Source organism: Thermobia domestica, chromosome 7 (genome assembly GCF_964235325.1).
Source record: "Thermobia domestica chromosome 7, izTheDome1.hap1.1, whole genome shotgun sequence".
NCBI lineage: Eukaryota > Metazoa > Arthropoda > Insecta > Zygentoma > Lepismatidae > Thermobia > Thermobia domestica.
The window spans coordinates 214,203,860-214,217,334 of NC_137460.1; the positions used below are offsets into that span (position 1 = coordinate 214,203,860).

The 13,475-nt window shown below is 42.5% G+C and overlaps 1 protein-coding gene across 1 annotated transcript; it reads left to right on the plus strand.

Moving 5' to 3' along the window:
* The first annotated feature begins 340 nt into the window (after positions 1-340).
* On the plus strand, positions 341-1,033 carry LOC145689521 (uncharacterized). Its single transcript, XM_081763697.1, has one exon. The coding sequence runs from the start codon at positions 341-343 to the stop codon at positions 1,031-1,033; it is 693 nt and encodes a 230-aa protein (XP_081619823.1).
* The last annotated feature ends 12,442 nt before the right edge of the window (positions 1,034-13,475 follow it).

Genomic DNA, 13,475 nt, shown 5'->3' on the forward strand with positions numbered 1-13,475 from the left:
AACATATAAAAACGGCTCATGGCTTACTGAAGTATTTAATGCTTCTTTTGCATGTTGAAAAAAAAACCTTGCTACGGGTGTCCATCCGTGGTATACGTGACCCTAGAATGTAAATTTACAAACTTTATAATTGTCTACGTTTTTTTCCCTGCCTAATGCACACTCAAGCAAGCTGTAGAAACATGAAGATATATTTTATTTTCCATTACAATTCTAATCATATTACAAACAATATTTCCTCCATTGAAAGAACATACTATAATTAACAAATATGTTACAGTAATAGCTTTCGCATTTGGTTTCTGAGGATTTGTTTTGTTCTACTTTCAGATGAACGACCATGGTTCGTGAATACAAAAGACGAAGTCAGAGATGTTCCTTCGGAGAGGAAGCAGTGGAAGAAGCACTGACAGCTATTAGAGAACGTATGACCATTTATGGAGCCAGTAAAAGATGTGGAGTACCGCGAAGAACTTTGCAGCACCGTCTCAACAGCGACTTTATGTATAGAACAGAATTAGGACGACCCATAGTGCTTGGTTCAGCGGAGAAGGACTTAGTAAGACATTTATTGCAGTTGGAATCAAAGGGTTTTCCACTAACTATGGCTTACACTCGAAAAATCAAATATCAATATGCAGAGAAGAATGGAGTGAAACACCCATTTAGTTCGCGCACTGAAACTGCAGTATATGATTGGTTGTATGGGTTGCTGCAACGGAACAATGTTGTTAGTGTTCGAAAGGCTCAACCCCTCTCTTACGCACGTTCAGATTCTTTGAATAAAATTGAATGTGACAATTTTTTCAAACTCCTCGATGAACAAATGGAAGAACCTGGAGGTAATCTTTTGCCTTCATCACATATTTTCAACTGTGACGAGACGGGTTTGCAAATGATATTTAAACCAGGAAAAGTGTTGGCTGCCAAAGGCAAAAAATCGGTGCATGCATTAAATACGGGGGTAAACAGTAACTGTAATTGGATGTATGAGTGCTTCAGCGGTTTACGTTCCACTCTTTATCATTTTTAAGGGTGTTCGAATGAGAGAAAAATTTCAGGATGGGCTATCACCAGGCTCCGTAGTTACTATGACTGATTCAGGATACATGACAGAGGAAGCATTTATGCTCTGGTTACATTTTCAGCACCACAAGCCTCAAGGAAGAGTTCTGCTGTTATTAGATGGTCATACAACACACTACAATAACATTGAAGATAATCAAATAGCTCTATTGTGCCTTCCAAGCCATACTACACACTGGCTACAACCCCTTGACAGAGCAATATATCGGTCATTAAAGCACTATTGGAATGAACAATGTTCACCTTTCATTCAGCAGAATAGAGAAAGGAAGATAAGTAAATTTGTTTTTGGATCTCTTTTTGCTGCAGCGTGGGGTTCAGCAGTGAACGGTTTCCGCACACGTGGAATTTATCCATTACACCCTGTTGCCATATCAAATAATGCGTTCCAGGTGGATACAATGCCAGGAGACACTTCGGTAAAACCTTCAACCAGTACTTCCGGACAATTTGAAGGAACACAAGGAACTGCTTCACGAAGAGAACAAATTGCTGCAGCAGAAGTGCATGTTGGTGATAAAAGTAGGGACCAAACTACGTCATTTCAAGATATCATGCCTGTTCCTACCCGTCAAGAGGCTACTCGCACTACGTATGGCAGAAGTGCAACATGTCTAAGAACCCCGCAACATATCGAAATTCTCAACAAGAAGAAACCAAAGATTACTAGTTCATCATCAGTCAAAAACAAGAAACTTAAACGTAATGTGCGTGCAAAGGGAACTGTAGGAATTATTTGCAGCCGAAATGATTCACTCAAACCTCACACACGTCAGACGATGGCAGATCCCAACAATTATTGTGCTTCCTGGAACAGGTATTACTATGCAAGTGAAGCAACCAACATAGGTGATTGGGTTAAGTGTATGAGATGCTTCAAGTGGTATCATGAAACGTGCATCAGAAAAAACTTAAGAAACAAAGTATTGTTAACTTGTGACAACTGTTAAAATCACTTCCATAAATCATTTTTGATGTCCAAACAAAAAAAACTAATGTGACTGGTTTCTGAAGTGCAGCATGTTAGAACCTTTACTAGGCTATGTAGGCATATATTTAGACTATATCAGGTATGTTTAATCTACACACAGTGCTTGTTGTACAGGTTGTCCATAATTATTGCAGTACTCACAAATTTTTTCATGCAAACATTTAGATATGCTACATTTTTTAATGTGTAGGTCCTACAGTGTGTTAATGATTTGGAGTAGGTATTAAGAACAATGTTCCACAATAATGCCTAAACTAGTACGTGCTCAAGGTGTAGATATTTTATAGCAATAGTACATTAGTATTGTTAACATTTATTTCTACTCATATGTATGTGAATCTATCAATAAAACAGAGAAGAGTTCCAGATATATTTTAAATGCAGTTGTGCGCAAATTTTTCCTATATCTGCTTTTTAGCCCGATATTGGAGCAATATGCCTGTTTTGGAAGGGTCACTTTTATCTCCATTATTTTCTCTGCTAAGCTGAGTTCACAAACGTATTTTATATCGGTAGGTAGAATAAAGATGTATATATATTTCCCCAAGTTTTAGGGTTTCTTGGTCTGATAGTTACAACTTTAGAAGGCCTAATGTCAAAAACTGCGCATATTACCCCAAAATTACTCTATGTATATTGCTTTTGATTTGGATGCTGATTGTGATTGAGACTTTGTGCCTGAAACAACGGAAACATCATTCGGAAATGATGTTGCACTGGACCCACCAAAAGGTTAGAGAAGATGTGTTCTTGTTATGAGAAATATCGGACGAAAGGATCAGCTACGGAAGAGAAGAAGAAGTCCGCTGTCCAAGTATCAACAATTTGGGATAGGTGTGTAAACAATCCCAAAGTAGTGCAAAGAGTGCTTCAATTCCAGCCATTAAAATTTCTAAGCTATGATGGATCTTCTTGGTTTAAAGTAAGTTCACCAGTATATGGATATAATTTGAAGAAAATATGAGAAGATCAAGGAACAGAATGAAAAATTACGGTGATAGAAAACAGAATTTCCGTAAGCTTACTTACACTCCTACAGCTCTCTACGAGACGCTTACATTTAACGAGAGGGATAATCAAACCGAATTGGATTCTACTGTTAAGTTTCAATATCTGCGCGTAGGAGATACAAGAAAAAAGGTAGGAAATTCGTTATCAGCTGAATCGAAAACTGACCGTCCTTTATATATCTATTTATGTATCTTATAAGCAAATGAAGCAGTCCAGCAAGCATTGCTGTTAGACACATTTCCAAATGTACTGAAATACTTCTAATGCTCTGAGTTCCACTCCAGAAAATAAAATATGATGATGTCATGTCATACCTGAAATAAAATCCTTCAGCGTACCATGAACTCTAACCTCTATAAAAGTTTCCATGTTCCCCCTCCATGTAGTGGACGGTCATCGTCGGGGAGGGGTGGGGCTTAGAGGGCGGCTTCATCATTCATTCATATATCACCCCTCATCTGCATCGTTTGCATGCCTTCTCAGCCGCGAATACCGCTACCGGACTCGCGGGTGGCTAGTGGGAAGAGAAAGGTCTAGTGGAACTTTTCCTCCACTTGGGGAGGACGTGCACCCTCCCGGCCAACTGTTGTGTGCGTCCAGTGTTTTTGTCGTCCGGAGTCTTAGAAAATAAAAAAAAATACAAAAAATGCAAACTTGAAAATACACAAAAAATGTTAAAAATACAAAATCCAAAAATATCAGCACCTTTTTGTTTCTTCCTGGGCTGGTGGGGGTCCATCTTTTAGTTGGACAGGTTTCTTTTCTTTTATTTCACCTCTTTCTTTTTCCGGGCTCACGCGTTTTTGTCGACGGGAATGGTTTTCTTGCACTCTACCCCTTGACCACGTCGGCCCCACGCTGATACTAAGGTTGTGGGTGTGCTGAGAGGATTGCCAGGGGGTAGCGTTAGTTATCCCCGTTAACGCCCCGGTGTGACCTCCCACAATTTTTTTCCTTTTTCAATGTTTAACACAAATCCTTCTTACATCGGCACCAAAACACAAAAAAGAGATCCGGGCTCTCCCTCGCGGAAGATCCCAAACCAAGTGAAACTGAGATAGTGGAAAAGACAAGTATCGCGACCCCTGTTGTCCGATATCTTGTAATTAATGATAAAGACGTTGATAGTGCCAACCCTGATCCCAACCGTGCGAGTGTTATTAAGGGCTTGTCCCCTTTTGTTATTCATAAAGTTATCACCTACCATGCCGGACAAGTTAAAGACATGAAGAAATTGCGTAATTGCACTTTATTGGTGGAAACGACAGACGAGAGGAAAACGAAGCTACTTAAGTTAACTTCTACTGGACCGGTGAACGTGTCAGTCGAGCTGATCGTATGCTGAACGTTTCTAGAGGGGTAATATCGTGTTGGGATCTCCTCAATACCACCGAAGAGGAAATTAAGTCGGAGTTAGCGGACCAACACGTTACAGACGTATCTCGAATCAAAAGTAAGAAGTCAGGTGAACTCGTCGCCACCCAGTTCCTGATTCTTACTTTTAGTTTGCCCACGCTTCCGGAATACGTCAAGACTGCTTATTATCGCCCGAATGTCCGTCCTTATATTCCTAGTCCTAGTGCGTATGTTTCGATGCGAGTACACTTTTCTCGCCCGCTTACAGTTTGTTCATTATACGTTCTTCACTCAGAAGCCTTTACAACCGCCGATCTGCTTCAGCTATTCCATCAGCTTGAGCCGCCACTCTTGCTTGTACGAGACATTAATGCCTATCACCGTCTGTGGAGCTCTGTCCGTACTGACGGTCGTGGCTGCGAGGTCACCGAATTTCTTGAGGAGAGTGATTTGCTTATCCTTATTGATGGCAGTCCTACTCATTTCTCTACTGCCAATGGCACATATTCTTGTATCGACCTCTCCATGTGCAGTGCTGGTGTCTTGACCTCATTGACATGGAGAGTGCATCCTAATCTTTGTGGCAGTGATCACTTCCCTTGTTTGTTGAAGGTCTCCCTGTTACTCCTCCTTTTCCTCTCCACCGCTTCAATCTTAAGCGTGCTGACTGGCGTAAATTTCGTGCGATCAGTGAGTTTCATTGTCGTGAGAGGCTTTCGAGGAAGCTGTTCTAGATGTTGTTCACGGTTCTTTCCCAGAATGGGGTGGCGACGTCTTCCGCTGGCGTGGTCCCTGGTGGTGTGCGGACATTCTTAAGGCTATTCTGGCTTGTCGGCGTGCTCTTCCCACTTTTAATCGTCATCCCCCTGACGAAGTTTTTGAAAGCTGTCGCATTCTACATACTCAAGCTAAACGTCTTACCAAGCTTTCCAAGCGTCAGACCTGGAGAAATTACGTCTCTTCCATCCATAGTCGCACAGCGATGTCTACTGTGACTTTGGGTCCGCTCTCTTACTGGAACTAATTGTTTTGTTGTTGTTGTCCCTGCTTTATCTCTCCGTAGTGTCTTAGAGAATAACCCTTCAGAGGTAGCTAGTACATTGGGCCAGCATTTTGCATCTATGCCTGAGTCTGCGTGTTATCTTCCAGATTTCGTTCCCATTACGGCCCGGTTGGAGCGGAACCCGTTAAACTCCCCTACCTCCAAAACGGAGGATTACAATCCTGCTTTCACCCTTGTTGAATTCGAGATTTCAATATAGCTGCCATTTATATTACTTCTTTCTGTTGTAACTTTAGTGGAAATGGACAATCAGGTTTATTTACAATAATCATATCATGTGTGTATTTATATACAAATATATACGTATCAGGTATATATAAACAAATAGAGGCCATTAAACTCCATGTATTCGAAACTGTCCATACTTGTTTATTTTGGATCGAAAGGCACTTAGTGGTTATTCTATTAAACAAATATAATGGTCCTTAAATAACTTATAATTGCGCATACATGCACACAGATATACCTCACACTACAACAAACTGCAAACATGCCTAGGACGTCTTAGGTACTCAAATGTATATCGCAAAGATGAATGGACACTCGTAAGATGTTTCAATATTGTGTGGGACGCACGCGCTTTACATGTTTACGTCCTGGGATGATAATTGCGATACCTTCTGAGAAGATACTCTACTTCTTCTCCCACTTTTCGAAAAAAAAAATATATCCTTTCTCATGGAACTGAAGTCGGTGGTACAGCAAGTCTCCCACGCATAATATGGAATAAGCGAATAGAAACAATTTCTTCCATTGCACCGAACCTAAAGGTTTTCAGATCGGGATAGCAATGGTTCTTGTAAAAATTGGTCCAACTTGAATATCCCTGCTGCTGTGAGCTATTCTCATCTAGTTAAATTTCTTCCCTGGTGTCAAAGTTTTTCTACAGGATGCAACTGGATGTCAATAAAGGTGTTGGGGTGGCGACATATTTTGCTTCACAGACGACAACTTTGCTTCCATTTCTATCTAATGTTCCATACGTCTGGCTGACCTTCGAAACCTTGCTTTTCGAATCGACTTTCTAGAAAAGTACTGTCTACAAATACTATTTCGTTGTCAATATACGAAAATCGGTTGGTGAATTCCGTGATCAATATGGTTAGCATTTCTCCGACCTGCTTCGGAAGATCGGTGTATTCGCCAATGAAGCATCAAGGTATCTTCAAAACAACTACTTTCGGGATATTCACCGACTTTTCTCCATTTATCTCTACAATCACTACTTGGAAAACTTTTAAGATTTCACGCGCTTCGTTCAAGGCGTTCCTGCCAGATGGTTGAGTTGATTCAGCCCAGGGATCAGCATTGCAAAGGCAGAAATGAACGGCTCTTTAAGAGAAAGTGTTCCTTCAATCATTTCCAGGCTTGAATTCCATCTCGTCATAACATCTTGTTTGAACTTGAGCTCCTGACAATCTATCTGTTTCTGTAGGCTTTGTAGTTTCCCCATAGCCTGTGGACTTCTTGTAAAATACTGGACTTTTGATTGAATATTTTGAATTCGTTTGACAGCCACTTGAACCACTAAGTTAGGTTATCGGCATATTCCCTGTGTATCCCATACACTTAACTTTGTCACAGCTGCCTTCATATTTGCAGCATATCTGTTACTACTGATATAACTTTATCCGCAACATATTTCTATTGATGGAACACTTGTTAAGATCGTCAGCGAAGTTGTCGGTTGTGTACGAAATAATCAAGAAGGTAATTTGTGATTTTATAAAATTTACCGTAATTGCGATGTACTTTTCATTACTTACGGAGATCCAGTTATCAGCGATAATTCCCAAGACGTCAACATCTTTCATGGCATCACGCACTATTTCAACTGATTCGTTGTATACACACAAATAAATTTGAAGATATTGTTTTGCTGCTAGGTAATAGGTACGATGGATTTAGCATTCTAACAAATTCTCTAAATTCGTAGTCTTGACTACGGAAAGTGATAGATATTCCTTTGCAATCATTTTTACCAACTGTCTACCTAAGAGTTTGGACCAACTAACAAACTTTTCGCAATATAATCAATGACTCAGCTTTGGGATTCACGTAAAGTCGTTAGAGGTGTCACGCAGACTGACGAAGATCTTGCAGATGTACGTGGCTGATCAAATCTTGTTTCACCTGCAGACACGACGGATTTTCATCAGGAATAGTTCTTGAGTTGCCATCACTTTTACAACGTTTTTCTTGATCCTGCCTGGTAATTTTCACACCACAATGCTTCAGTCGCAAATGTCTGCCTAGATTTCTAGTTAAGCCACCATTAAATGACACAATGGAAAAACAATGTTCACAAAAACAATGAACTCTTCCCGAAAACGACGACCATACGTTGCTTCTTCTTCGTTGCCCGACTTCCATATTTACACCTAAAAGAATACTTTCAAAAAGTAGGGAAACGACACACATGCACTCAAATGCACAGAAAATGTAAGCAATGAGAACCTGTTATTTTTTATTTTATTTATTTATTTATTTAACGGCAGAGTTAAGGCTATGTTTGCCTTTTCTTACACTCAACCAACTCAAATGTATACTAGATATACGTACTACCATTGACATCGAATCCATAAAAATTACAATTGCTACATTAATGCATATGTACAAACACACATATATACCCCTAGACACGAATATGGTCCCTTACATACTCCCTCCCCCGCCATACCCTCATATTATTTATCATAAAAACAAAAAACTATACATACAGTATACACAGAACGATATATGTATTCTTTAAAGTATACTACCTTACATTCCCCCTCCCCCATACCTCCCCACAAACCTAGCATTATAGATACATACCTCAAGTTTCTATTTACATTTGGTTGCTACTGCTCAGTTTTGTGAAAAAAGACATCATTCCCGAGATTGGTGTACATTGGCTAATGAATGAACGAATTAATGGTGATCCAGAGACCAATTCCTCAGAGATAGCTCATACATTGGGTGACCATTTTGCCACTATCTCTGAGTCGGATCACTACCCACCAGCCTTTGCTCGTTCACGTCCTCAGCTAGAGCGAACCCCGTTAAATTTCCGTAGCGCCAACAGTGAGGCCTATAACGCTCCTTGAATTCTAATCTGCTCTCCGCGAATCGTCCAATACTGTTCCCGGGCTTGACCATGTTTCGTATGATATGATGCGCAACCTCTCCCATGATACTCACTACTGCAGCTGTATAATCGCATCTGGGTTGAGGAGTTTTTTCCACTTGCTTGGTGTGAGGCCCTGGTTCTTCCTATCTTAAAGCCAGGGAAAGCCGCAACTAGCCCCACGAGCTACAGACCCATTGCTCTCAGGAGCTGTGTCTGTAAGCTGCTAGAGCGAATGGTCAACAAGCGCCTGGTGTGGTATTTGGAATCCAGTTCACTTCTGAGCAAGTTTCAAAGTGGCTTTCGTCGTTTCCGCTCAACTATTGACAATCTTGCTTATCTTGAGGGTCAAATTCAAGATGCCTTTCTACACGGAGAACATCTTGTGGCTATATTCTTTGACTTAGAGAAGGCGAATGACACCACATGGCGTTACGGTATCTTAAAACTATTATATGACTGGGGTATTCGTGAGCATATGGCGCAATTTATCACGAATTTTCTTCACGAGCGACACTTTAGAGTGCGTGTGGGATCTAGTCTCTCAGAGCGCTTTGTACAAGAAAATGGTGTTCCACAAAGCATTGTCCTTAGTGTCACGTTGTTCGCTGTCGCAGTCAACAGTGTTCTTTCGCAGATCCAAGCTCCTGTGTCTGGTCTACTTTACGTTGAAGACCTCCTCATTTTCTGTCGCTCCCGCCATCTTCGCGGCATTACTCGACAGCTTCAACTGACACTCAGTCGTCTTGTTCGCTGGTCGAATGAGACTGCATTTCGCTTTTCTACCGAGAAATCCCACTGTGTTCACTTCTGCCGGCAGCGTACCTGCATTGTTGACCCGGACTTGTACCTCGATGGCACCCGTTTGTCATTCGTTGATACAGTCCGTTTTTTGGGTCTGGTCTTTGACCGTCGCTTGTCGTGGGCACCACATATAGGGAATCTTAAATACTCTTGTCTTCGAGCTCTGAATCTCCTTCGTGTCATTTCCCACCGCACATGGGGTGTTGATCGTACTGTTCTCCTTCGTTTGTACCGTAGTCAAATTCGGTCCAAGTTAGACTATGGCTGTATTGTCTATGGTTCTGCTCGTGCTTCTTCTCTGTTACGACAACTTGACACAGTGCATCACCTGGGTATTCGTATTGCTACTGGAGCCTATCGAACTAGTCCTGTCGCCAGCCTGTATGCTGAAGCCAATGAACCTTTGTTAGCCTATCGTCGCAGCAGACTACTTCTTAATTATTCTGCGCATGTGCGTTGTATTGCAGACCACCCGTGTCGACCATGTCTCCGTGGTGGTAGGATATACGAACGCTATGCTGCACGTTCTCGATCTACACGTCCACGGTACATTCGTGGGTGTGAGAGTTTCCTTGCCGACGATTTGATATGGCCCTCTCTTTCGTTGGTTCACTTTTGTGCTATTCCCCCATGGCTACTTCGTCCACCTCGCCATGATTTACGTTTGTCTCTGCACTCGAAACAGGTTACTAGTTCCCAGGTGTACCAGCAAGAGTTTTCCGCACTGTAAGATCAGTACCCCGATTTTAGTGTGTTCTTTACGGACGGTTCTAAGAATGAGAATTCTGTGGGCTGTGCCTTTGTCACCGACGGGGGCAGCTCCGAATTCCATTTGCATCGCCTGTGTTCCGTGTTCACTGCTGAATTGACCACGCTCTCACGCTATCCCTCCGTCGTGTGCTTATTTGCACCGATTCTCAGAGTGTGATTTTGAGTATACAGAATGTCTTCAGTATGCACTGTGTTGTGCAGGACATTATTTTGAGATGCCATGAATTACAGAACAGGGTTGTGTCGTCGTTGTCTGCTGGGTGCCAGGTCATGTCGGCATCCGGGGAAGCGAACGTGCTGACACAGCTGCCAAGAACGCCGCCTTGGCCGGGGTTGCACTGGAGCAAAACCTTCCTTGCTCCGATCTTCAGCGTCATTTCCATTCTTTGTTGCGCTCTCACTGGCAAGCAGATTGGGACCAGGCTCTTGAGAATAAGTTACATGCAGTCAAGCCCCTCCTAGGAGAATGGCGTACGTCCTCGTGCCATTGTCGTCGAGATGAAGTGCTCCTGGCGCGTCACGTATCGGACACTCTCATCTGACGCATGGCTACTTGCAGCACAGATTGAACCGTCCGTACTGTGAGGAGTGTATAGTCCCGCTGAGTATTCAGCACATTCTTGTTGAATGTCCTGAATACTCAGCTCTCAGAGAACGTTTCGGATTGCCTTCTGTTCTTACCCGCGCTTTGGGGGATTCACGTGATATAGTTAGCCGCGTACTTGACTTTGTTTAAAGCTTGTGAGGTTGCTCACGTTCGCTGAGCTGTTTTAATGTGTTGTTGCTGTTTATTGATGCTAAATTTTTAATTTCTGTTAGCTTTTATTGTTTTCTATATATTGTTATTGTTACCTGTTTTAGATTATTTATTCTTTTATGTTCTCTTTTGATTTTCTCCCTTCATTTTAGCAGTGTACTTAGTGTCACGTTGTTCGCTGTCGCTGTCAACAGTGTTCTTTCGCAGATACAGGCTCCTGTGTCTGGTCTACTTTACGTTGAAGACCTCCTCATTTTCTGTCGCTCCCGCCATCTTCGCGGCATTACTCGACAGCTTCAACTGACTCTCAATCGTGTTGTTCGCTGGTCGAATGAGACTAGATTTCGCTTTTCCACCGAGAAATCCCAATGGGTTCATTTCTGCCGGCAGCGTATTTGCCTTGTTGACCCGGACTTGTACCTCGATGGCACCCGTCTGTCATTCGTTGATACAGTCCGTTTCTTTTGCCTAGTGTTTGACCGTCGCTTGTCGTGGGCACCACATATTCGCAATCTTAAGTACTCTTGTTTTCGAGCTCTGAATCTCCTTCGTGTCCTTTCCCACCAAACGTGGTGTGCTGATCGTACTGTTCTACTTCGTTTGTACCGTAGTCTAATTCGGTCCAAGTTAGACTATGGTTGTATTGTCTACGGTCCTGCTCGTGCTTCTCTGTTACGCCAACTTGACACAGTGCATCACCTGGGTATTCGTCTTGCTACTGGCGCCCATCGAACTAGTCCCGTCGCCAGCCTGTATGCTGAAGCCAATGAACCTTCGTTAGCCTATTATCGCAGCAGACTACTTCTTAATTATTCTGCGCATGTGCGTTGTATTCCAGACCACCCGTGTCGACCATGTCTCCGTGGTGGTAGGATATACCAGCGCTATGCTGGGCGTCCTCGATCTACACGTCCATGGTACATTCATGCGTGTGAGAGTTCCCTTGCAGCCGATTTCATGTGGCCCTCTCTTTCGTTCGTTCACTTTTGTGCTATTCCACCGTGGCAACTTCGTCCACCTTGCAATGATTTACGTTTATCTCTGCATTCGAGACAGGCTACTAGTTCCCAGGTGTACCAGCAAGAGTTTGCCGTACTGTTAGATCAGTACCCCTATTTTAGTGTGTTCTTTACGGACGGTTCTAAGAATGAGGATTCAGTAGGCTGTGCCTTTGTCACCGACGGGGGCAGCTCCGAATTCCATTTGCATCGACTGTGTTCCGTCTTCACTGCTGAATTGACTGCAGTTAAGCTTGCATTAGAACATGCTCTCACGCTTTCCCTCCGTCGTGTGCTTATTTGCACCGATTCTTAGAGTGTGATTTTGAGTCTACAGAATGTCTTCAATATGCACTCTGTCGTGCAGGACATTCTTGTGAGATGCCATCAATTGCAGCAATAGGGTTGTGTCGTCGTTGTCTGCTGGGTGCCAGATCATGTCGGCATCCGGGGAAACGAACATGCTGACACAGCTGCCAAGAACGCCGCCTTGGCCGGGGTTGCACTGGAGCATAGCCTTCCTTGCTCCGATATTTAGCGTCATTTCTATTCTTTGTTGCGCTCTCACTGGCAAGCAGATTGGGACCAGGCTGTTGAAAATAAGTTACATGCAGTCAAGCCACTCCTAGGGGAATGGCGTACGTCCTCGTGCCATCGTCGTCGAGATGAAGTGCTCCTGACGCGTCTGCGTATCGGACACTCTCATCTGACGCATGGCTACTTGCAGCACAGATTGAACCGTCCGTACTGTGAGGAGTGTATAGTCCCGCTGAGTATTCGGCACATTCTTGTTGAGTTTCCTGAATACTCAGCTCTCAGAGGACGTTTCGGATTGCCTTCTGTTCTTACCCGCGCTTTGGGGGATTCAAGAGATATAGTTTGCCTGGTACTTGACTTTGTTAAAGCTTTTGGGGTTGCTCACGTTCTCTGAGCTGTTTTAGTGTGTTTTCGCTTTTTATTGCTGCTAACTTTTTACTTCTTGTTAGCTTTCATTGTTTTCTATATATTGTTATTGTTATCTGTTTTAGCAGCACTTGTTTATTGTGCTCTAGTATTTTAACCTTTTTCTGTTTACGTTTTTAGTCCAGAGCAACCGTGTTAGTCGTGACGGGGACTTATAGCCTCGTTGCTGACGTCCCCATTAATACCCCCAATCATTTATTCATTCATTCACTAACTCCACAGTGCACTGTTGTCCATGAACTTTGATTGTCCTGAACAGAAACACGCTGATATATATTCTGAATATACGAACGAAACCATTTAACCGACGTATCTGTGAAATGAAAAAGTGACTTAAGTTTTGTTAAAAGAATTTCGTGATCGACCGACTGGAATGCTTTAGTGAAATCTAAAAGTAAAAGTATTGTGAGTTGTTTCTTGTCTATGCTTTCTCTAATGTCATGTGTAATTTTTATGAGAGCCGTATGTGTGTAGTGTCATTTTTTAAAGCCAGACTGATATGGACATAAGAGATCATGGGAAGTTATAAAATCAGACATTTAATTTGATACAATATGCTCCAAAAC